This window comes from Parasteatoda tepidariorum, chromosome 1, assembly GCF_043381705.1.
Source record: "Parasteatoda tepidariorum isolate YZ-2023 chromosome 1, CAS_Ptep_4.0, whole genome shotgun sequence".
Taxonomy (NCBI): domain Eukaryota; kingdom Metazoa; phylum Arthropoda; class Arachnida; order Araneae; family Theridiidae; genus Parasteatoda; species Parasteatoda tepidariorum.
Window position 1 is genome coordinate 54,745,552 of NC_092204.1, and position 26,759 is coordinate 54,772,310.

The following is a 26,759-nucleotide window of genomic DNA, read 5'->3' on the forward strand; positions in this document are numbered from 1 at the left end:
AGAAACGACGTTTCTTCATTCCTTAAGCTACCTAACGCTCTTAATACTCATGGAACGGTCATAGAATTTTTGCACTGTTTTCAACCCTAGTAAAACTTGCACTGTGGCAGCTTTAAAATGGTTCCAAATTGAACCACATTGTTATACTTCTTAAACTAGATTACACAATAAAATAGTTCAATGTGAATGGAATCATTATCTATTTTAACGTCTCAGATTTCATTGAAATTTCGTCGTTTTAGGGTTCAAGATACCGATATAATGGTTAAACATTGAACTGAGTTTTAATTGATACTATAATTATACTATTTAATTTGATCTCTTTAGGTTCTTCAAATGAGCATTCCCCTTGATGATGAAATTGGTGGTAGTGTACAAGATCCTCACCTATCCCTAACATTACGAGGTATGGAAGGCATAGCCTACATCGGTGGAAGGGATGGCACTGCTTCAGCTTTTGGTGGACATATCACTGATAATAGTTTTTCCACCGGAGGCTCTTCGCTCAATGAAAGCAGGAGCTCCCTAGGTCATAGTAGTACAGCTAGGGCAACAAGTAGTGGTCCTTCAGCTCTAGATGAACCCGGTGACCTCATGATTCCAGCAACCAACCCACTGTTCGAGGACCCAGATCAGTATGTATAAATTTATAGATCCTTCTTTGACAATCATTTTATAATCATCATTGAACAGCGGGCCCAAATTTTGAGTTCTCAACTACTAATGTTCAACTCCGTAGCCTTGTAATTTTGAAACCAATCTAGAAGACAAGAGAACTCCTGGATCATGTATTGGGTGAAATCTGCCTTAGTGGAGGACATTTTAAGGAACTAACCCCCATTTGCGTTACATGGAGAGAAAACCAAGAAAAGCTTTCATGGTTATCTTGACGGCTAGAGGACTCTTATGCATGATCTGTCTACCACTAAGTGTGGCCAGTTCGAGCCGGGTGCGAAATTCGAATCAACCAGCCATCGATGGGATTCGAATCCGGTTCACCTACAGCGCTCTATTTAAGAGTCACCACGGCTTTTTGATATTCATTATCAAATTTGGCATGGTACCTCATGCTTAATCAAGAAAGAACTGTTAAAGATTTCTCCATGAACTGTTAAAGATTTCTCCATGAACTGTTAAAAATTTCTCCATGATAGCTTACTTCTAGACTTAGTTTACCAGTTTCTCATTCCAATTTAAACGTGACCAATTTAAACGTGATTACATAATCAACTGAATGATTTTGTTTTTAGCCGTTTTTAGAAGGGCTTGAAGGTCAAAATGTTTTCAAGGTTCTTTGACAATCGCCATCAAATGTTCATAAGAAATTGAGTTTTTTTTTATTGTAGAATTCTTCCTATGATTCATGTACTCATTACTGCTACATCTTGAAAGCCCCTTAATGAGCACATTTTCTTACTAATCTTCAGTGATCTTAAATGATTTGAATCCAGAATTTTACGCATTTTACCAAAGTAATGTGCACAATAACAGTATTCCGTTAAAGTTTAAAAATTTGTTTCTCTTATTCTATCAAATAATTTATTGATTGCTTTTACTTGATTCTTATTCTATAGAAAAAAATAAATACCATTATGTTAATTTCCTTAATTATTGTAATACTTTAAACCATCTGATTCCTGGTTTTAGAGTTTTTAAAGTACTTGATAATTTATTCTATCAACTAATTGGTAGATTGTTGTGACTTGATTTTTCAAATAGCTTAATATTTATTACTTAAATGTGCAGAAGCATTGTTATTGCTCCTCATTTTAATAGGTAGCGTGCAGATTACCTAGGTAGTTAGAAAATTATCCAGGTGATTTTAGAAAGTAAACATTTTGAATGAAACCGTTTTAGAACTTTAATAGATCACTCTAGTTAAACTGCACATTAGCTATATACGAGTAATATGTAGAACAGCTGATTTCTTCAGTTCAGAAGTAACATATGTGGCAAATTTCATTGACATTCGTTCACCAATACCAACACTCTCAGAAAACTTTCATGATGACCAGCCTGCATTGACTGAACATTTTTCTCATATTTTTTGTGTGTAAATTGAGTTTTTTTTTTATATATGTTATAAAAAAGATGTATTCCAAATTTTTATTTGTAAAATTATCTTTCTTTTGATTGAAATTATGCGTGGTTTAAATCAAATTACTAAATTTTTAATATTTCTGTTCTCAGGGACGACGATTTAGTTGCCTCTTCTAAAGCTGGTCCATCTGAGGGTAAAGTTGCTCTTGTAGAAACACATGAGCCCCCACATAGGACTAAATACTCTGCTGAAAATACAACGGAACTTTGATGAAACTCGAATTTATTCAGCTTTTCACAGCAAGACTGGCAATATTTTATTGCCATTTGTGCAAGCCATACCTCTTTAAGGAGAACGAAAAAGTGATCAAACCTAGTGTCAAATGATAGATTTTATAGACAGACTCATGACAGTGGCATGAACCACTTGAGATTATAATTCATGTTTTTGTACATAAGAAATTAGGTATTATTTTAAGGTTCTTTGTAAAATATGATTCTTCTTCTCTGCTTAAAATATCGATATTTTTACCTGTGTGATGATTCAAAACATTGATCAATGATATCAAAATGCCGATAACTAAATATAAATAATAACATGCATTCAAGGAGCAGTTAAACTATTCAATTGTCATTACTTTTTAATCAGTTCTTGCCCAAAACATCGCTATCGTAATCGATAAGATAATACAAATCGTCGATTCTATATCGCCTAAAACACTAATATTGAGATAAAAATGACAGTATGCATTCCCAACTGATAACTGTTGTGGTGTTTTTGTTTTGAGAAATCAAAAACACCGAGGTTCGAATCAGTGATATTAAAAGATTGGTATCGATAGATAATTTATGGAATGTATTTCTAGTTGTTAAACTATTTAACTGTTTTCGCGTTTTTGAATTCTAATGCTCATCGATGTCGGGAATGCAAAATAAACTCTTACCTTTAATTTTGAAAGAAATTGGACAAATATAAGAAATTTGTAGTCTATTTTTTTACAATAGTGTTATTTTCCTTATAGGCATCTACTTTATAATCAATTGTAAATTCCTACTGAATAATTATATTGATTACTCAGATAAAAAAAAAACTGTTTATGCAAAAACTGCTTTTATAAAACTGCTAGAATAAATGTTCAACAGGAAAACAACACTTACGTTTAAAACATGCTTTTACTCACATGCTTTTAAGATGGAAGCATTTTTTATATTATATATATACATATATTGAAAAATCTTCACATTTAATTATTGATTAGTCTGTGATAATTAAGAAAAACTATTAAATTTATATATTATCCATTTGCATTTTTCATTTTAATGATCTATCAGTAAGTGTTTTATATATTCATTCAATCATGCGTTTAAAAATACCATTAAATGTGGGAATTACATTTTAATATTTTTCATATTATAAATAGTAGAAAAAGAGAAAAATTAAAATTATTGCAAAAGAGTGTGTCCCAATTTTGCTTGTGTCATTGAAATTATTCCATTGTAAAAAGTTCTTGTTTTGAACATTGCCATCGTAATTTTACAGAATTTAATAAAATTAAATTAGTCAGTAAAAAATTTCAATTTAAAAAAAATAATCAAATAAAGATCACTTGTCTTATCAGAATTTAATCAATATTTAATGTCAATGTGATACATATTGATATTGTTTATATGTAATTAAAAATCTATCCTGATTACATTTTAATTATATTATATATACTTTATTATCTGTGCTTTTATTATTAGATATTTCAGCACAAAAAATGCTTTATCGTGTTTAAATAAGGTGTTGTTAGAAGATAAAAATTAGAACGTCCTGTTCTGAAAAGAAAGTATCATTTGTAAATATATTTTGTGCCATAAAAAATATTTGCCATAGCATGATTAAACACGGCTGCTTTAATGATAATTCACGTCATATTTGCACGCCTTTCAAGGAATAAACAAAAATTAAATTGAATATTTAGGTATTGATGTAATTTTGCTACCATTAATATTTCTGACTAAAATAAAAATAACACTAAATCTTTTTAACGTGAAAAATTCTTTGAATGCAAATTTTAACAGTTTTACAAATTTTATTCAATTTAAAAAAAACTATTTTTATTACAATTTTTAAATTTAGTAAATGCTGTGTTTGGATATTATGTATGAGAACACAAAAACCAGTTATCCAATATTAATTACTGCTGAAATTTACCATAAAAATTTTTTTTTAAAAGATAATAAAATTTATCTGTATTTATTTTTTACGGAGTGAGTTAATTAAAATAACACACTATTACAATGATTAAATGAATTTAATTTTATTTAAATTTATTTATATAATAAAAAAAGTCTCAAATTTGTTTTTTGTGGATTTAGAATGTTTTTTCAGTCTTTAAACTAAAAAGTCTTATTTCATTTGCTTTTAATAATAAATATCTTCTTATGTCCTATAAGATACTACATTTAATTTCTCTTCATGCCTTATAGGAAATCATTATAAATCTTTCATCATTTTGATATATCGGTATATGTGTTCATTACTTCATAAATGAATTGGATAGAGAATATATGTGCATTTCAATAACCAGACGTACTGCCAAATAAAATGTACAGTGTATCTTAAGCTTGTAAAATAAATAAATTATTTTTCTAAAAGAATTTGAGTTATACTTATTTTGTTTGTGTTTATTTCCAGTAAGAAAAAGCAATTTTTATTCGTCTATATTTTGAAGTAGCTAGTCTCAGTATTGTATTTTCAATGTGAAAATGCTTATTTCAGAGTTTAAGAGCGAAGGAGTAATTGAATATTAGTATAATTATTACTTTTTATACCATGCTTTGAAACATTTTAATATCCGGCGATATAAGATTTCAAACGGCAGTAAAATATACCCTAATTTGCTTTCACAATAAACCTCATACCGATACAAATTCAGGAAATATTAACTTTTTAATTCCAACTGAATGATAAAAAAGTATATATATGAAATATATAAATCATCATTCCTAATAAATACGCTTTTGTAACTTTTAAAAACATATTTAATATTGGTACTTAACAATATATGTATTTATATTATTTTACTTACTGCTAAGTTAAAAGATTTATAAAAAGTGATAGTATTTGAATTCAGGTCTACGTGGACCATACTTAAGATTAATTATTTGAAGGAATGCTAAATGTTTGAGACAATATAATGATAAAACACATTTACAAACTGTTCAGTAGAGCGTTTTTAGCTTCAGTTTACCATTATTTGTAGACAATAAGATATTTTTGAGTGCTGTTTTAGTGCATTTTTCTCTCGCTGTTAGAAAAATCCGATAATTATTAAAGTGTATGTCTGCACATAATCTGAAGGAACAGTTTGTAAAATGTGCTGTTTTAAAAAATTATGATTAATTACATGTTAATTTGTTTTTATTTCAATCAGCATTTTTGTTACAAAAATATCTCGGTGGTTAAAATCATGATTTTAATTACGATTTAAATCAAGCTGATCGGAGAAACCTTTTAGAAAATAATACTTTATTAGTAATTTTTAATAGAAAAGACAAAAAGAAATTCTATTTCGATACATTATAAAATATACATTTTAAATAGTGATAGTTAAGAATGGTAATATGAAGCTTATAAAGCTCATATGTGTAGTGTTCCTTTTATCGGCCAGTAGTTTTTAAAACTTCTAACTCAACAACTTATATAACTTATCTAACTCTAACTCAGCAACTAATTCATTAGTAAGTCAAACATGAGCATATCAAAAAATATTTAAAAAATTTAAATAGTTTTTAAACATACTTTGTAATGGCCAACTTTTTCTTTTGATGTATAAGCAGCGTGTAAAATAATAACAAATTAACACCATCTCGTGTTCAAAATCAAACATTTTTTTTACGTTACCCAAAAAACGTTGGTGTTTTGGAAGAGAAATATCTCACGAGTATCTTTCTGACTGCGGCTGAGCTTGGTTCAAACGTTCAGCAATATTGGCGTTTTGATCTAACCACACTCTTGAAACTGTATACACTGTCATATAATAGCTCTTTAAATTTTGAATTGAACAACCAAAAATATTGTGTGAAGAAACACTTTACGTTACGAAAACGTCAGTTTTGGAGTTCTTTGGATATTGTCAATAGACTATATGCAATCGAGTTTGAAATGTCTTGAGTTTGTTTATGTTTTACGTACGGGTATACTTACACAGAAAAAGCCTCCCATTACGAAACGTATGTATGTTTTAACTGTATAATAAAGATAATTATGTGTTAACATTAAAATATATGTTGATTGCATTGAATAAATTTATAATACTTAATTTCTATACGTTTCTGTTCTGTTAAGCCTAATTTGATTTTGCCTTATTAATCTCTTTGAGCTACGTGCATATTTGATTTACAAACAATTTTAATTTTAGAATTTGTGTATGCATGCAAGTGCATCCTAAATTAAGGATACTTTATATTGTATAGTATGAAATGTTTTTGGTTTGTTCAACACCAAATTTTCTGCGATATCACACTGTGATTTCTACTGTGTAGGTAAAAAACACTAATAATAGTTGAACATGTATAATGTTGTTTGTTGTTGTTTCTAATGTCACTTGCCAAATCCAGCGAGCCCACTTGGGGAAGCCAAGGGAATTTAAGGCAGGGGGAGCGTTTATTGCTTTTCAGTGGCGCCATCTGTTATGGAAACATGGAAGACCCCGACAGATTTAACGTGCACCACTTACCATTTATCACAAAGACAGTCTTCAGCTAGCTGGGGGGTAACGAAGAAAATTATCATTATTGTAACGAAATGCTGCAAGTTATGCCAACCACGTGTTTTTAAAATTCAAAATTCCTATATTATCAAATTTTGAAACATTTGATGTGTAAGTACGAAAAGAAATTAAATTCGAATAATATTTGTTATAAATTCAATTCGAATTCACTCGAATGATTGCTCCGTATTCTTAAACGGTAATAAATAGAGAAGCGTATATTGCAATTATTCAACAAATTTATAGCAACTGATTTAAATTGTTTTCAATAAAATCTGTGATCTATAATATTTTAAACTAATCTTTTAAGGTAATTAAAAAATTGTATATTTCAAAAAATGTTTAAACTATGAAAGCGTTAGTTATCAGTTTATTAGTCGTTAATTAAAAAAATATTTTTTCAACTATTATGAAGTCAAAATTTTAATTAAAAAATACACAGTTTTTGCAGTTTAATAGATGTTTTATTTATCTAATCACATGAAGTATAAAATGACAGACTAAGAAATAATACAACAATCTAGCTTCATTTTAATTATTCTCGTAATCAGTATAATACACTAATTCATACTGATCGTCATTGGTTTCAATATCATTCCCTAAAAAAGAATTATCATTAAAGTTAATATAAATATTGTCTTGGATATGTATCAAAAATAAACATCCAAAATATATCCAATATTGCGTTGGGTATGTTTTGGATATTAATTTTTAATGCAATGTTCATACATGTGCATAAATATTGTAATAAAAATAAACAACAATTATGTTTACTTCAACTAATAAATTATCTCCAATTTGACTTTAAAGGCGAACTGTTATTTAATGATAAGCCTTACGTAGTTTTTGTTACACATTTAAACTAGTATAAATTATTAAACAATGGCTATAAATTCCCTCATTTGAATCTCTTAAGCAGTGGAACGACAAAAAAAAATACATTAATCAATAATTTATGCAGAGTGTAATAATTAATAAAAAATAAAAAATATTAAAAAAATTAAAACTGAAATTGATTAAAAAAAATTTAAAAAATAAAATAGACTTATGAGTTTATTTGTAGTATAAATGTAATTTGTGTTACCGACAAGTACTAGTTGGAATAAACTGTAATGTTTAAATGAACCGAAGGAAAAACAATACGCCAGCGCGATCGATAATATTGCTTTAAACATTTGATAAAATTATGAATAATTGATATTTTCTGCTATTGTCGTTATTGATTAATGCCTGAACCACGAACTCCCAAGTCTTCTGGATTAGATTCAAAATTACAAGGCTACGGAGATGTCATGTTTTTAGGTATCGTGATAAAATTCCTAACTTTTACTAAATTTTATCGCTTCTTATGAAACTATATTTTATTGTTAAATTTACCAAAATCATTACCAAAGCGCTTCGGTAAAGATTAACGATCTTTATAGTGTTGAGCCAGAAACACGCTTAATTTTACCATATTTTGGTGGTTTCTATTATAAATTTTTCCGAGCCGTGGGGGCTCAGGGAATAGAGCGTTTGCCTGAAATATAATAAGGTGATAAGATGAACTGGATTCGATACGAATTCCGCACCCGGTTCGCACCGACTACAGTGTTGACGTAAAATATCCTCAGTGGTAGATGAATCATGGGTTAGAGTCTCGAAGCACCAAAATAAAAGATACATTTTTTCTCGGTGCAGTAAGAATACGCGGAATGAACGCTCGCATATCATCTTACGTCTCTATTGGCCTGCAAAATCGCCAACCGTGAAGCGTATAGAAAATTCATGAGACATCTTAGAACAGCAAATAAAATAACAAATACAACGTCGCATTAATTTGCAGGATTAAAACCATCTAAAATTTTAATTTTAATTGGATTTAAGTTTCAGCAAACGACTTGATGACTTTGGAACAAAATTTTATGAAATATTTTTCTTCCCAAATCAGTGTGGTTAAGTCCTACTTTGAGTTATATGGTATTAAATGAAAAAATTTTTATGATTTTTAAAAGGATGACTACTTTAAAATACTCACCTGGTTGAAGTGCGATTCCATTTTGCAGCATATTGTCTTCCATCTTATATTCGCTGTCATCATAGAATTCTTCGACACTTTGGCTATCTTCTTCTGTGTCGTAATTTTCTTCTTTACCAAAGCAAGGACTTATGGGAGGCAACCATTGATTAATGTCTCGTATACAGACGAATGATGTTTCGTTTGCTTGATATCCTTCATGGCATTTGATCCAGCAAATTCTGAAAGTTTACAATATTTATTTTAAAGAAACTTATTTTCAAAGGTAACCTTTTTATGTAAGACATAGTGCAAAGTATTCGCCGTGTGGGACAAATCACTAGTTGATGTCTAATGATGTTAAGGATAGCCAATGACGATTTTCAAAGCTTTATTTTTTTGGTAATATATAGAGAGATCACTTTCAGTTAAAATCCGCCACAAATTTGAATTTATCGCAAAACGTGACTCGGAAGTTTCTTTGCAGACTGTACTGGATAGAAAATTACTATGTTGAAAAAGTGTATGTTACTGTCATAAAGTTAAGAAGTTTGTATTTCTTTTTTACCCCACAGGAATTTCTAATTTTTCTTGTTATTGCTTCTTGTTATTAAATGATTTTTTGAGATATTTTACTTGTGTCTTTATTTTTCTTATTTGTTTCGGTGAAAACACTTTGTAATTGTAGTGTTATTCATGTTATTCAATGTATGTAAATAAAAACATTTATCTGCCTTTTATTTCTACCGCGTTTTCAACTGCCTTTTGTTTTTATAAATCTTTTTTTCCCTTCATCTTTTTTTTCCTTCCATATTCTCTTCTACTTCTATGACTATTGGATTCACGCAATCTGCCTGCGCAGATTAAAGTGTTAATGTTGAGTATCTTTAATTTCCTCAAATTTTCACTTGTCTTCAAAGAAAAATTTTAAAAAGTAATTCTTATTCATATAAAGATGCAGAGGAGCATGTAGTGCTAAAATGCCACCAATCTATTGAATAAATTAATTTTTTACTTATGTGGGTACTGTCGAAATATTGTTTGAATTTATAGTATTTTATTAATTTTGAAACTCAACATACAATTTAAAATAATTAAGACCAAAAGATTTATTTTAAGTATTATTCCAAAAGGTTAAAGGCTAAATAGAAGAAATCTCCTCTAGCACCAAACGTTTCCTTACCCGGATTTTCACCACCGGTAGGTAATGAGTTTAAATAATTTGTAATGACTAATAATTATTTAGAATTAATAATTATTAGCTGTTAATAAGTAACATTAATTACTATATATAAATTAGACTTAATAATCACTATTCATTAGTTCAACTTAGGTGCTACTCAGTTTGTGTTTATTACTATCATTAATGGGATAGAGTAAAGTTTTAATTTAAATTATTAAATTATATCGCATAAATATTTAATCAACATAAAAAAGATGAACACTGAATACTAACAATAGCACGAACTGAACTGCTTAATAAAATATATTTATTATTTAAAAATTATCTTTAATTAAATTTGAATATCGTAAACAAAATCATATCTTTCTTAAAAGTAGAAATAAGTAACTTTATACTATATAAATTGAAAATTTATAAAAAGAATCAGTTGAGTTGTTTCCCGGAATTAAAAATTTAAAAAGTATCAAGTAAAAAAGGTAAAAACGAAAGTACGAAAATAAAAAAAATCCTGCATAAAAACAAAATAGTAAAGCCTAGAAATATACACAACTTCCAAACAAACTTAAATGTAAGTTTGAATCCTACTTAATGTCAGGGTAATGACTTTAAGACCGTTTTATGATAACTGAATTAAATTATTTTAGTAATGTTTGTATATGTCAGCATGTTCTTACTTTTTGTATGTCCACATCAGGCATTCCACATTTCCATGCAAAGACTGGCGATATATTGGACACCAACTATCATCTGATTCTCGACGCTTCCTTCTTTTTGTAGGTCCTATGGACAATATACAATGAATATTCACCAAAATTTATCTTCTATATTGCTTACCACAAAGAGCAGAAACTCTATGTTTAAACTAGGCTAATTGTTCATTATTAACTTTTTACAGAACATAATTAATCTAAAAGTTACGTATATAATAAATCAGCAGCGTCCCTTAAAAATTATGCTCTGAAAATGCATAAGAAATCATGGGTAAATCTGACTAAAAAGCCGTAAAGCTTCTGCAGTAATCAATTTTTTTATAGCTTAAGTAATCAATTAATATTAAGCTGCTTCCATGAAAAAGCAGCAGCGAAATATCAAGATGCTTCTGTCTTTTGTTCTTTAAGGCAAAAATTTAAAATTAAAATGCAATTCAGAAAAAGTATGTGTTGTATATAATCTTGTTTTTAAGAAAAAAGCACATTTGTTGACACAAGTAATAATCTAATTTTGTGTAATCTTTTGACATTTTCAAAATTTTTCGTACAACCTCATATCTAAAACGATTGATTTAACAGCGAAGTAACTAAACAGAAATATTTTTCTGGCCAGGTTTTTTCAGGTTTTATTTTTATTTTCAACAATATATTTGGCTAATGTATGTTTTCAACTTTTAAAACTACTTCAAATATATACTTTTTTTTTTTTACTTTGATTATACACTTTTTTTTACTTTGAATATATTCTTTTTTAACTTAGAATTCATATTTTGACCATATTTTACACTTTTGAACTTTTTCTTCAGAAATTATCTGGTTCTAAAATATACCTAACACCCTAAAAGTATGAAAAAAGAAAAAACATTACTCGGTTAAAAAAAAAAAAATTACAGATAAAACAAATAGCCAATTTATGCAACAATAAATTATAAAGTTACCAAAAAACGTTTTTTTCCTTGTTCTGCATATTGTTACGAGTTTTAAAAAGAACTATAAAAACTATACAAATCCTAATTTAAAACCAAAATGATTTTAAAGAAAATTTTAGCTTCATCAAAAATTACTTATCTTACTTTTAAACATTTAAAAAAATCAATTTAAAAATTTCTTGTTTAAATTGTATGTTAAATAACGTTATTGATCATAAAATGCATGGCTAAATTATTTTCGTTATAGAGTAAATTTATTTGAAGGAGATACAATTAAACTTTTGGGTTGTGACTCGTGACCAATTCTATTCATCCTTTTGAATAAACTGAAAAATGCTTTTCCTGGTGCTCCCTTTCATTTTTATACACAAATATGGTTTTCGATTCACTTTAATTTATATGATCTTCCTAATGGTTCATAACCTGAAACGCATCTGCAATACAAAACGAACTTTCTCCACCAACCTAATTATTAATTACATTACATTTCAAAACTATTGCCGCCTCCCCCTAACCCTCTTATCTATGAGTTTGAATTATATATTTGAATTATATAAAAAAACTAAGATACAAATCCTCCAAAATTAAATAAGTGGCAAATAACAGCCGATATTAAATAAATAATCCCGAGATATTGAAGAAGTAAGGCATTACTTGATTAAAATTTCAAAAATATACAAATGAGAAATAATTGTTCACATGTTTCAAGCGCTTTCAAAAATAGGCTCCTATTTTCAAGCACTTGGCAAACTTGAATATGAAGAAAAAGTGGTTTGAAATATAAAACGTAAAGTTGCCAACAAATAAGAAAAAATAAAGGTGAGAAACAAAACTATTAAAACCACTGTAGTCGAGAGAGAAAAAGGATGAAAAACAACATAAGAAAAACGACAGTGGCTGAAGGGGGCAAATCAGGGTTAAATGCATTTGACCCTGATTTCCCTTCTTGGTCAATGTCGAGCAAAATGCATTTCCACACGCTCAACAGCTCCCCATAATGTGTGGAAATGCATTTACTACTATTTTCTGATTTATCACTCTCGGCCGCTATTATTTCTTTGTTATGTTTTTCATCTTTTTTTTTCTCTCTCTCTCGACTAATGTGGTTTTTCTAGTTTTGTTTCTCAACTTTATTTTTCCATATTCTGTTGGCAACTTTACGTTTTCATATTTCATATCACTTTTGTTTCTTCACATTCACGTTTGGTAAGTCTTGAATCGGGGCTCATTTCGAAAGGCGACATGTTTCAAGAAGTCTTGAAAATGGGCGCCTTTTTTTAAGCGCTTAAAATATGTCGACTGTTATTTGCTATTTATTTATTTTTGAAGCGAAGTTGAAGTTTATTTTGAAGTTTTTAATCAAATATCTTACCGCTTCAGTTTCGTGGGATTATTTATTTAATGCTACAAACCCATTTAGTATCTCAGGATTCGGGTGGAATAATTAATTTTCCGAAATGTTTGCCCTGTATCGTCAAAACGTAATGCCCTCGTGTCCAAGTGAGGACGTATTCTTTTGTAGTATATTTTATTCTTATAATTTTAATCATGGAAAAACAGATTATTCAAACTTTATTTATTAGGTACAAGAATGTATAAAATATTACCAACCTTTCCAGTAATGTAATACATCCTCCAAAAATAAACGAAATATCATATTTTCACTTCTTACTTGAATTCTCCATCGACTTCCAAGGAGATTATATTCTTTGATCTATCTTGAATGGCCTGTTACCTGGTGCAGTTTTAAAGAACTGTTTGGAGTCCCCAAATGAGGACTACTTTGAAGTTACAGTTACAGAAATTACACCTCAAATGCGAATATGAATAACATTATAAAGCGAAAATGTATATGTAGTTGTTACTTAAGCCACTTGCCAATCAGCTAGCCAGTTTGAAATCAAGCGAATTTTTAACACTTTCATTGCGGCAATGACGCGCTCTTGTCCCACCCTCTAGAGTCTTGTCCTCTGTGTTAGAGTTCCCCACACAACCCCAAAATTGAAAGAACACGCAATTCCTTTAAAATTTGTTTATTTTACTTTAAAAAAAATAATAATCGATTGCAATCGATAACTACATTCACTAATGGCAGTCAATAACGAATATTCCTGAAAGACAAATAGTGTCTTCAGTCGCGATGACAAAGTTAAGGCAGAGGGTGCTTTCCTTGTATTTTCAATGGCACCAACTCTAGCCAAAAATACGACTTCAACCACACAAACGGCACAGTTCATTTTACAGGATGAACCCAATCATAATCCTTTCAATCCTCTTCAGATCGTAATTTTGACCTGAAACCAGAAAACAATCAATCTCCAGTTCAGTACCCCAAGAGGTATTGATTTGTTATAGGAATTAAGAGAATTTTGGGACCCCAACAGATTTAACGTGCACCAGTCACCATTTAATACATCGGGTTCTTCGGCCGGTGGGATTCGAAATCTCGTTCTCACTAACACGAGCCCAACGTTCTGCCAACCAAGCTATCCCGGCCCTAATATACATATACTATATGTCCTCATATGAGGTTCATATGCATGAGACGGATTAATACGAAAAATAATGACTTTCAAATGACAGTCTGGGAGTTAACAACAGCACCTGAAAAAATAACAAATGCAGCTAACATTGCATGACTTACCTTTCATACTCAAAGACACATTCACCGTTTTGTTTGCTTTATTATCTAACGAATTCATTGTTGCATTTCCTAATGAAGAATTTAAGTCCACCATCTTGGAATAGACCTCTGTTGGTAGAGCATTTTGAAAAACCTTAAACTCGGAAGGATTTGATAGTTCTTGGATATTCTCCTTGGGCACAATATGTGCATGAACAGAAAATACAGCTGAATTTGAATCCGGAAGAATAGTTTCATTTCGGATTTGCTTCGTTTTTGAATTATTTTTCAGTTGATGAACTTCTGTAAGCTTTGTAAAAGGGTGATATTTTTCTCCCTGAACTTTTGAAGTTTTTCTAGAAATATTGTGAATATCTTCATTAATCTTCAAAGATTCAAGGCCTGGATATTGATTATATCTGTTGTTGATTGTTTTGTCCAAAACAGGATTATAGCGATGGTTTTTAAAAGTAGATCTTCCACTGATAGTGGATACTTTAATGTTGTTTTTGTTATTGTAGTTACTTCTGTTAATTAAATTGTACTTGTCTGGGTATTGGTCCGTTTTCAAGTTAGGTTTGTTTTTTAAATTGTCAACACCTCTGTCTTTATAGTAGAAATTAGAGAAAGGTGCTTCGTAGTTTGGATAATTTCCATTGTTCCCGTTGAATACTGAACCATAACCGTAATCGTAATCTACGTAAGGATATTCATTATGCAATATATTGTGTTGGTTAGGAAAGAGCGGGTAATTTCTCTGAAAAGCGTAATTGTCGTAAGAAGGAAAATTATTAGGCTGGTGTTGATATTCGTTTTCTGAACTACGGTGATAATAATTTAATCTTCTTTGGTGGTTCGGCTGAAATCTATTTAACGAATCTGTTAAGTAAATTGACTTTAATTGATCATTTAGTCTAAAATTTGGAAATTCGTCGTTTTTCCACTCTGTCTGGAGGTAAGAAATCCGAGGAAAGTTTTTATTATATGACTGAACTTTCAAGTTTTGTATTTCTAAGCACACCGGATCAAATGGCTGCATTTCACAATGTATGAAATCAAATGGTACAAAATTTGGTAAAAGTGGAGAGTATAAATTATAGCCGTTGGTTTTTGGATTTTGAGGCCTAAACATTCGACTTGAAGTNCGAAATTATGTTCTAAAGTAAAATAAACAAAATATCAGATTTTCACTTCTTACTTGAAATCTCCATCGACTTCCAAAGAGATCATATTCTTTGATTTATTTTTAATGGCATGTTACCGGGTGCAGTTTTAAAGAACTGTTTGGAGTCTCCAGATGGGGACCACTTGGAAATTACAGTTACAGAAATTACACTTCAAATGCGAATATGAATAACATTATAAAGCGAAAATGTATATGTAGTTGTTACTTAAGCCACTTGCCAATCAGCTAGCCAGTTTGAAATCAAGCGAATTTTTAGCACTTTCATTGCGACAATGACGCGCCTTTGTCCCACCCTCTAGAGTCCTGCCCTCTGTGTTAGAGTTCCCCCACAACCCCAAAATTGAAACCAAACTCAATTCCTTTAAAGCTTGTTTATTCTACTTTAAAAAATAATAATCAATTGCAATCAATAACTATATTCACTAATTGCAGTCAATAACGATTATTCCTGAAAGACAAATTATTTCTTCCGTAGAGAGAAAAGAGTTAAGGCAGAGGGTGCTTTTCTCTTGTCTTTTCAATGGCGCCATCTACGGCCAAAAATACGTCACAGCCCGTTTAACAGGATGGACCCAATCATAATCCTTTCAATCCCCTCCAGATCGTAATTTTGACCTGTAACCAGAGAACAATCAATCTCCAGTTCAGTACCCCAAGAGATATTGATTTGTTATCGGAATTCGGAGAATTTTGTGAGCCCAACAGATTTAACGTGCACCAGTCACCATTTAATACATGGGGGTTCTTCGGCCGGAGGGATTCGAAATCTCGTTCTCACGAACACGAGCCCAACGTTTTGCCAACCAAGCTATCCCGGCCCTAATCTATATATATGTCCTCATATGGGGTCCATATGCATGAGAGGGATTGATACGAAAAATAGTGACTTTTAAATGACAGTCTGGGGGGGGGAGTCAACAACAGCAACTGAAAAAATAAAAAATGCAGCTAACATTGCATGACTTACCTTTCATACTCAAAGACACATTTCCCGTTTTGTTTGCTTTATTATCCAACGAATCCAATGCTGCATTTCCCAATGAAAAATTTAAGTCCACCATCTTGGAATATATCTCTGTTGGTAGAGCATTTTGAAAAACCTTAAACTCGGAAGGATTTGATAATTCTTGGATATTCTCCTTGGGCACAATATGTGCATGAACAGAAAATACAGCTGAATTTGAATCCGGAAGAATAGTTTCATTTTGGATTTTCTTCGACTTTGAATTATTTTTCAGTTGATGAACTTCTGTAAGCCTTGCAAAAGGATGATATTTTTCTTCCTGAACTTTTGAAGTTTTTCTAGAAATATTTTGAATATCTTCATTAATCTTCAAAGATTCAATGTCTGGGTATTGACTATATCTACTGTTGATTTTTTTGTCCAAAACAGTATTATAGCGATGATTTTTAAAAGTAGATCTTCCACTGATAGTGGATGGTTTAATGTTGTTCTTGGTGTTGTAGTTACTTCTGCTAATTAAATTATACTTGTCTGGGTATTGGCCCGTTTTCAAGTTAAGCCTGTTTTTTAAATTGTCAACACCCCTGTCTTTATAGTAGAAATTAGAGAAAGGTTCTTCGTAGTTTAGGTAATTTCCATTGTTTCCGTTCAATACTGAACCATAACCGTAATCGTAATCTACGTAAGGGTATTCATTATGCAATATATTATGTTGGTTAGGAAAGAGTGGGTAATTTCTCTGCAAAGCGTAATTGTTGTAAGAATGAAAGTTATAAGGTCGGTGTTGATATTCGTCTTCTAAACTGCGGTGATAATAATTTAATCTTCTTTGGTGGTTTGGCTGCAATCTATTTAAAGAATCCGTTAAATAAATTGACTTTAATTGATTATTTAGTCTAAAATTTGGAAATTCGTCGTTTTTCCACTCTGTCTGGAGGTAAGAAATCCGAGGAAAGTTTTTATTATATGATTGAGCATTCAAGTTTTGTATTTCTAAGCACACCGGATCAAATGGCTGCATTTCACAATGTGTTAAATCAAATGGTACAAAATTTGGTAAAAGTGGAGAGTATAAATTATAGCCGTTGGTTTTTGGATTTTGAGGCCTAAACATTCGACTTGAAGTTTCAATAAAATCTCCGGGCACAGTTTTAGGACTAAATAGTGCTGAAGGTTTATCTTTATTGTTCTGTTTTCTACTAAATATTTTATTTTGCATCGATATTTCAGCTTGTGCATTATTGTGTTTTCCACTTTGCTTCAAAGCGTCGTCTCGTGTATTTCTGTACAGCTTATCTTTATCTGGCATTTTGTTCTGTATATTATACTTAGGTACAATTTTTAAGAAAAGTACTTCGGTATATTTATCTCTATCAGAATTTTTGTTCTGTGCTTTGATAAATAAATTGTCCCCAGAATAATTAACTGAACTATCTTGCATTGATACGCTCTTTTGTGTATTACTTAGTGGATCACTTTCTTTTGATGCTTTAGAATGATTATTATCCGTTAATGTATTGATTTGCGTGTTTCTATACATATTATCATTCTGTATATTTAGTTCTTTTTCAGACTTGTTTTTTACTATTGAAGAAGGTGATATTATTTTTTTGGAATTCATTAACTTTTTACTACCGTTTGCTTGGGATAAAAAAGGAGATATTTTTTTATGATACTCGTTTGGCCACAAAAATTCGTTCGGAACGGCATCAAAACTTTTCAATGAATATTGATCTTGATAACTATCTAGATTAGTTTTATCTTCTTTTTTGCCTCTTGGATTTTCAAATTCAAAGTTAATTGGATCCACGTATCTACTCGTAATTCGAGGCCTTTTTAGCTTTTGAGTTGGATTATTAATTTTTACTGTTTCCTCTTCATTTGTTTCAGGAACAATATCATTTCTGTCCATGAGAAATTCGGAATGGTTGTACAAAATATTATCTGTATTATTTTTAAAACTTTCGGAAGAGAAGCTTATATTTTTGGAAGAATTTGTATGATTGGCTTCTAAATTGAATACTTCAGAGTCATTAGAAATATTAATATTCTTATTTTCTGGTGGCGAAATTATCGAATCTTTCTTACCGTTTGCGGTATGTAACAAATGATGATGTTCTAAATTCTCATCAAGGAGTGATCCTAATTGGAAATTATCAAGTGGAATTTCATCTTCATAACTTATAGAATCATTTAACATGGTAATATCTGATAAAAGAGACAAATCTTCAATAGAATAATCTGAACTTGAAATGTTATCGAAGTCGACAAAAGTAATATTAGTGTTTTGACGAAACCAATTTTCCATACTAAGCAAGCTAGAAATAAAGTTGTCAACGCTTTCTTCATTATAGTTTAAAATCTTAAAATCTTGATCAGATAAAGATGGATCTTTGTCTGTTCCCTCAGTTTTAGAATTGCTACTTTCATCGAAATTTTGTTCTAAAGGAGCTTCTAGAGGCATGGAACTTAAATTTTCAGAAATATTTATATTTTCTCTATGAAGAGATTGTTCATCGGCCATGTATTCGCAAAAATCACCTGCTTTTCCTGGTGGGCATGTTTGACATTGATTCTTAGAACAAGTTAAGCAATTGGAGAATTTATAACAAGCATCTGGGCAAGGTAAACAGTCATAAAAGTTGATTTCATTCATAGTATCAGGACAGCTATAAATATCAATACAAATATAAGAATATGAAAAAATAATTATAAAAATAATATAGCTTACAAGGAAGATACCAGTGGATCCTGGAATAGCCCATCCCGTGGTGATTTTTTTAAAATCTTGCCAAGCAAGTTTTTGAAATCTTGCCAAATTAGGTTTCCTGAAGCTATTTCTTGCAAATTATTTTGAGCGTCTGATCACACCACCAACTTAAACCTGATTGGTTATTTGATATGTATACCTACGCGAAAGTTGGATTTCATTAGAAAAGAGGTAAAAGGGCTTATTTTTTTGCCATTTACTGAATCTTGCTGTTAGAATCACCTTTATTATTTAAATTTTTAACCGTTATTTAATTTAAATATATAATTATTAATAGTTTATAATTTTTTAAAAGTAAGTTATTTTTTATCCCACTAAAAATACTTGAATGAATTTGTTATAATTTAAATTGTTTTCTTTTTTTATAAACAAAAAGCAATGTTAATTCCAGTAATAATCGCTAACTTGGCGAGATTTTAAAAAGTAGCCAGGCGGTGGGCTATTCTAGTATTTTACTGAAGATACTAATCTAAATCATTCACAAAATCAAGCAATATGTTTTAAACGGTTCATTTCTTTTATCAGAAAATAATATATTAAGATACCGTTGTTCATTTTGCCTTGATTGTAAAGATATAAATCATTAAATTTGGGAAATTTGAGCAAAATATGTGTTGAAAATCAAGCAAATTTGCTAAGTGTTTGATAACGAGTACAGTTAAAAAAAACAACTTTAAAATGCTTAAATAATTTCAAACACTCTTTCGTTAGAAAAGGAATTGTTATCTTAAAAAATACTTGCGAAATGCATAGTTGGGATGATGGAATTTTGAAATTGGAATTTACAGGAACTTAATAACTTATTACTAAAACAATTTGACTTTTATTCTAAGTTTTAAATTTAATTTTTTAGTTTTTAACCTTTTGAATCAGAATTTTTATTGCATATACTTTTCATTATTTTGTATTAATTTAGGTAAAAATAAGTGAAAAATATTATATATGAGAAAAATTTTATAATAATTTGTAGCTATGAAATACATCATCAAACACCGGTGTCTTTTTCTGCGTTAAAAGTAAAATCTTCCAAACATGGTTCACTTCCAAACAATAATTTTTCAAATTTTCACTTATTTGCAGTAATTTAGATCTAAGAGAAACATTTATTCAACATTGAAATTTCTTTAATTTACAAAACCATTTATTGATAAATTCCCCAAAATGAATTTCAAAATACTTTTTTTTTTGGTTTTTATATTTTAATACAAAATAATTTCCGCTATAATTTAGTAAATTTCTGATAATTTACAGATTTTTTTAGTAGCTATTAGACTGTTTTTTATAATTAAAAAACTAAAATATATTTTTGCTTGTAATTGGAGATAAAAAATATATTAGTCAGATAAAAATATACTAAAAGGACACCGGTGTTTTTTAGATAGCAAAAACAATTTAATTTTTACAGTCAATTGTGATCTCGTTCGTGGGACAAACATGACTTGCTTGGCGACGTAACTCAGGGTAAAAACTGTGGATTTTTATAATTTATATCAAAATGAATTTCATTTATTTTTTACCTAACTTAAAAATTCAGCTTGATTGGAGAGTGATACTTCTTATAACTGCACTGTTAGGAACGTTCATGTCGTTATTGTAAAAATAATTTTAATTATAAAATATTAATTCTACTTTTTGAAATAGATTTTTCTGTGTAATATTAAATCAGAAAAACATTCCAGTGACTAGAAATGATATATGAAATTTTTTAAAAAATCAATTTTAATTTTTTTTATATTTCGTTTTCTGAATTAAAAAATTTAAATATTTTGAAAAATTATATTTCTTATGCCCCCTACAAGCAATTTTAAAAAATTCTGGCCCAAAAAATATATTTCCGTAAGTAAGAAATTTTCGCTGTATACGGTGATTTAATATAGTTGTTACGTATTAGGAAGGGAAGTAGGTCACATCATAATGGTTGAGAATTGCATAGGAACACATGTCTGAAAATGTCATGGTACGCCGTCAAGAATATTGTGAACTGGCAGTTTATTGCATTGATCGCAAACGTGTTTTTATTTATCTTAATTATCTCAATTTTAATATGTATTTTTGATGTTTCTTCATGAAGAAAATTGCACATCTGTTCCTTTTATTCATTTTCATCGATTTTTGGATGACAAGAACACCCACGTTTGGTAAAGTTTTTATCTCTTTTATTTGCTTATACATAATTCGTCACTCAAATCAAATTTTTAAAACAAAATGTGTTTTTTTTTAATGTTAAATTGTATTGAGTAATTATGTTAGCTTGTTCAGTTTCAGTATAATATCGTTTGTGTGCAGCTCCTCAAATAATAAACTGTCCACCCTAGATAACTTTTGATTTAATGCGAGGATCTTCACATTATAGAACTCTTAATGGTCTGAGGGGGCGACGTCAAATATACTACTTAATTAATGCAGACGATATTTTAAGTTACGAAATCAGACACAAAAACGTTCTTTCTCTGAATATACATACCTTTGCTTCGACGGATTTGGATTTCATACCCCCAAAATACAGGGGATAGCAGCAAACTGAAAAATATAATTTCTATAGTTTGATCAACAGACCAATCCAAACTTGAGACGCCTTAAGTTTACTTTCTGCGTATTTCACTATGTCTCGAGATCTTTTTAAGAGAATTTAAAGCTTTTTGCACACAAAGATGATTCCATGCAAAAAAAATAAATTTCAGTTAGTATTTATTATTTTTTACTATTTAATTAAATAAAAGTCGAAAAAATTTGAAATTGCTAGGTATGCAATTTTTTACATCTTTTCAAAGTATGTATTTTAAATTTTTACATGGCAAAATAAAAAAAAATTTCTAGGGAAATCGGTTGAATAGTTCCTGAGAGATCGAATTTTAAATATGCGACTTCTTCAAAAATCGATTTCTCAGGAACTATCTAATCGATTTCGCTGGAATCTTTTATTTTGCATGTATAAATACATACTTTAAAAAGATGTAAAAATTTGCATACTTAACTATTCGAAATCTTTTAATCTATTATTTAATAAAATTATTTTAAAAAATGATTATTTACTAAAATGTATTTTTTGCTTAGAAATATTTTTGGATAAACGAATTTTATAATTGTGTGCAAAAAATTTCTCAATTTACTCAAGAAGTACTCAAGATATGGTGAAATCAAAACTTTGGATTGCTCTCCTGAGCAAACTATGGGGACAATGTTTCCCAGATTGTGGCTATCCCCAATATTTTGGGTGTCGGAAATCCGAATCCATTGAAAAAAAAGTATGATTATTCAGAGGAAGTATACTTTTGTGTCTTATTTCGGAACTTAAAATATTGTCTGCACTAATTAATTAACATATTTGAGATTACCCACTCCAACCATTAAGATTAAATCCTAAAACATGAAGATCCGATCATTAAATCAAAACTTATTCAGGGTGGTCTTTTTCTTCGATTTTTTTTTTCCTTTTTGACTTACTGTACAAAACAAAATAGTGACAAGAATCATCAAAAATGCAAAACTTTCTTAAGTCTCAACTTCTTTGTTTTGTGCTGTAAATAGAGGTATCGGAAAAAGAATGCATTAAATAGTCTGAAGGAAAGCCTTAAATCTTTTTATAGCAAAATTTCATATATTTTTTTTCTTCAAAAGACTGTGCTCTAAAGAATTCTTAGCTTAAAACTGATTTTTTTTAAAGAAATACCCCTTTTAATCAAGTGTTGCTTTTAAGAATGAAAATTGTCATCATTCATAGCAAAAAGGGATAAAAAAATAATTTTTAATCTCTTCTATTTGTAAATTGTATTCATTATATTTAAAAAAAGAAATCATAAATCTTGTTTCAATGAAAATTCAAATTGTTTTTTCAAGAAGAAATGAAAAGCAACTGAAAAAACTAAAAGAAATAAATGAGAAACGAAGATCTGAGGAATATAAATTTAAAAAAAAAAAAGAGAGAAAGAAATTTTGCATTATATTTTTAGCCAAATACACCCCAGAAAAACAATTTTAAAATTTAATTCACACGAAAAAAGTTTGCTTAAAAAAGCATAACTGACGCACTAACGGTATGAAATTTCCTAATGCGTGAATAAATTGTTTTTAAAATTACTCAAATTTTTTTTAAAACAAGTTAAAAGCGATTGAGCTATAGTAGTATTACAAAACTTATTGAATCTTTATAATAATAATTTTATAATATTATTTTCTGGACAAACCTACCTTTCTACATATACTTCTTGAAATCTTCCATTCTGTCCGCACTTACACTGATGTAAAACTTTTATTGAACAAGCCAAAAAAGGACCATCATAAAGATCTCTTTCACCACTTACATTCCAAAAAACCATCAAAATAACTTCAAATACTGAAACACGAAGAAACAATGTGAAGTAACATGGTATGTTTTGAAATTTGATACTTGTGATAACAATATTAGTTATGTAGTATTGAGGCAGATCCTAAAATATTTTATTTCGTTATCTTAAGACCATTTGACCATAGAATTTAAACAATAAAACTATTAAAATATTAAAAAAAAGTTTTACATTTTTATCAACTTACAATTAGCTAATTTAAATTACTTGCTAATAACAAAGGGACCTTAAGTATTTTTAAAACATTCAATAAATAATGTGCTGGCATACTAAACCCAGTAAAAAATACTTAACAGTAGGTATACTGGACATTGTTCTTTACTAAGACAGTCTTATTTGCCAGGCCAATTTGATCCTTCCCAGATTGATTGTGAGTCGATAAATTAGGCTTCCAAAATCTTAAAATATAATAATTTATTTAATGAAAATCATGAGACACGATCATCAAAATTCTATGGTATTTCATTCGATTTAGTTATCAAAAATCTTACCAAAAATGAACACTGACTTTTTAATTATACTTATACATCAGTTTCTTGCATAATTGAGTTTCCTTTTCTCTATGAATATATTGTGGTACTGTAAAATAATATAATATATGATGAAATGCTCTTGTTACTTTTGTTTTTTTTAATGAAATTGGGGTAACTTAAACTTACCAAAAGGTACCTTATAACCATATAACGTTATAACCTTATAACGGTATCAAATGCCTTCTCTACGCAGATGACTTACTCATCTAGACCGAAACTCCTGAAAACAGTGTTGAGAGACAATCAGAACTAGCCCTTAATCAGGCTTTAAAGGAATTAAACAAATGGTGCCACTTCAATAACATGGAAGTCAACCTGGAAAAGACGTGTTACCAGACCTTCTCCTTGACACATCAGCCTATCAAACTAAAACTATTGTATGAGGACGTTCCCGTTTTATACGCAGACTCTTCTTCATACTTAGGTGTTGTATTCGACCGAAAACTGACGTGGACAGAACACGTGACCAAAGTTTTGGAGAAAGTCACCTCGAGACTTTCCCTAATGAAAAGAATAGCCGGATCAAAATGGGGCTGCTGTAGAAATACCGTCGACATGACATATAAATCATATATACTCCCCCTCATGACTTATTGCTGCGAGCCGCTGGCAGCGACCAGCAAAAAAGTCCTTGACTCGCTGGAAAGATTCCACAATCAGGCCCTTCGACTTATAACAGGGGCCGTTAAAACAACTCCGATTGATGCACTCCTATTATCTACCCACCATATGAACATCAAGACTAGTATAGAAGAGAGGGCAGTTATTTTGTGGGAAAAAATTTTAAGACTATCAGACTGCCTCTCCCTATGGAGCATCCCACTGGCAAATATTGGTCGAACTTTGAAGACCCAGAACGATTTCCTCCAAAGAGTCGTTGAAATAAAAGACCAACTAAATATTACTTGGTAAACAGAAGACCTTATTAGATCACAGTGCCCTAACGAAAAAGAGAGATACTCACTGAGTTTAAACCTGTGTCAAGATGTTTCCAAGAGAGACACAAATGATCAAGTCTTAAAATCTATTGCCCTGGAGACTTTGCACGTACTGTACCCAAAGAACGAATGGCTACATATATTCACAGACGGTTCAACATTGGCTGAAGGCACTAATGCAGGAGCCGGAGTTTCTTGCAACCTTTTTTCATTTTACACCCCGATCGGTTCGTCTAGAACAGCCTTCGATGCAGAAGTATCGGCAATAAGCGTAGCTCTGTCACAACTACAGAATCACGTTGAGAAATTTAATAACGTAGTCATCCTCTCTGACTCTAAAGCCGCACTCCAAGCTATTGCTTCCTCCAAAGTCCCCGCATCTGCCGACATTCTACATTGTCGTCAAGCCCTTCACAGGCTTGACCAACACAACAAAAATGTCGCCATGCAATGGGTACCAGCGCAATGTGAACTTCAAGGTAACGAAACTGCAGATTTCTTGGTCAAAAAAGCCGCCAAGATTCTACAAATATCTCTTAAGCCAGTTCCTTTCCACAGCGCAAAAAGGCTAATAAAAATCTCTCTTCGAACGACATTTGAGGCAAAACTCCAAGAAGCAAATAAAAATAAGGACTGGTTGGAAGGAATTAAAGATATTCCGTCATGGCCAAGAGAAAAATCTGTGGCCCTTTTTCGCCTCGCCACTGGCCATGACTGCTTATTAAAACACCTGTATAAAATCAAAATCTTTTCAAGCCCCTTTTGTCCGTTATGTAGCCTACAAGAAGAAATGGACGCTAACCATCTAAGACGTTGCCCTGCACTTCCTCCTGGGCCCTTGTGGGAACGATATTGGCGGGCGAGATGCATTATTACAGACCTATAGACTCTTTATTTCTGTAGCTCTTGTTTCCATTTTTTGTTCTTTATTTATATTGTTCTTGGCTACAAATTTGTCTTTCATGTCTGCCATTGGAAATAAAAAAAACTTATAACCAAACCTACCTGTGGTTATCTGCGAAAACACTCAAGTCATTCCCGAGTCAATTACCCCAGAGTTATTTAATCATTCCCGAGTCCCAAATACCCCAGATATTTAATCATTCATGCTATCACGTCAATGACTAAATAAGCATTTAATTTGGGTCAAATTACGGAAAGTCAAAAAAACTCAGCACTTTCAGTACGTTATTATGCGCCTAAAAAAACAAGAAACCAAACGAGCAACAAAAGACGAGAGAATTGACCCCATCCGTCTTTCTAATGTTAATTCAAAATTTACTGTAATTGTCAACACATTTATTGTTGACGTATGCAATTTAGGAATTTGTTCTTGTTTTAAAGTGGCGCCATCTATGACCAAGAATTCGACTTCTGCCACACCCATTAATCACACTCGTTTACAGGGTGGACCCATTCATACATCCATTCGCTCATCCGCAGATCGTAATTTTGACCTGAAACAGAGAACGATCAATCTCCAATCTAGTGCCCCCAGAGGTTTTGATTTGTTATGGGAACATGGAGGATTTTGGGACTCGACTGATTTAACTTGTATCAGTCACCATTTACAACCGGTAGGGATCGAACCCACGACCTCTTGGACACGGGCCCAATGCCCTACCAACCAGGCTATCCCGGCCCCAACGCATTTATTAAAATGGGATAATCATAGCCCAACAATTTTGTAGTAAAGTTGTTTAGGTTTATATGGGGAAAAAATCAGGGCTCGAAAAACCGCCCGTCCGCTCGTCCTCCGCGGTCAAAAATTCCCCGCGGACAACACA

General features: G+C 30.6%; 2 protein-coding genes across 3 annotated transcripts in view; one reads left to right on the plus strand and one right to left on the minus strand.

Moving 5' to 3' along the window:
* Positions 1-4,683, plus strand: part of LOC107444874 (cadherin 99C) — a 102,633-nt gene extending 97,950 nt beyond the window's left edge. The window contains exons 35-36 of the mRNA XM_071180459.1: positions 328-635; positions 2,191-4,683. Coding sequence (XP_071036560.1) covers positions 328-635; positions 2,191-2,311 — 429 coding nt within the window. The 3' untranslated portion in view covers positions 2,312-4,683. The remainder of the gene's footprint in view (positions 1-327; positions 636-2,190) is intronic.
* Positions 4,684-7,239: 2,556 nt separating this feature from the next.
* The window catches only part of LOC107444872 (protein PFF0380w), a 25,519-nt gene continuing 5,999 nt past the window's right edge, over positions 7,240-26,759 (minus strand). Inside the window, exons 1-5 of one of the 2 annotated variants that reach the window (XM_043056003.2) lie at positions 23,347-23,492; positions 16,392-19,057; positions 10,651-10,756; positions 8,815-9,035; positions 7,240-7,396 (exon numbers count right to left, since the gene is read on the minus strand). In XM_043056003.2, the coding sequence (XP_042911937.1) occupies positions 7,329-7,396; positions 8,815-9,035; positions 10,651-10,756; positions 16,392-19,057; positions 23,347-23,474 (3,189 nt within the window). In that variant the 5' untranslated portion in view covers positions 23,475-23,492 and the 3' untranslated portion in view covers positions 7,240-7,328. Of the gene's footprint in view, positions 7,397-8,814; positions 9,036-10,650; positions 10,757-16,391; positions 19,058-23,346; positions 23,493-26,759 lie in introns of those variants that run through there. The other variant, XM_071180464.1, reaches the window with a different exon arrangement.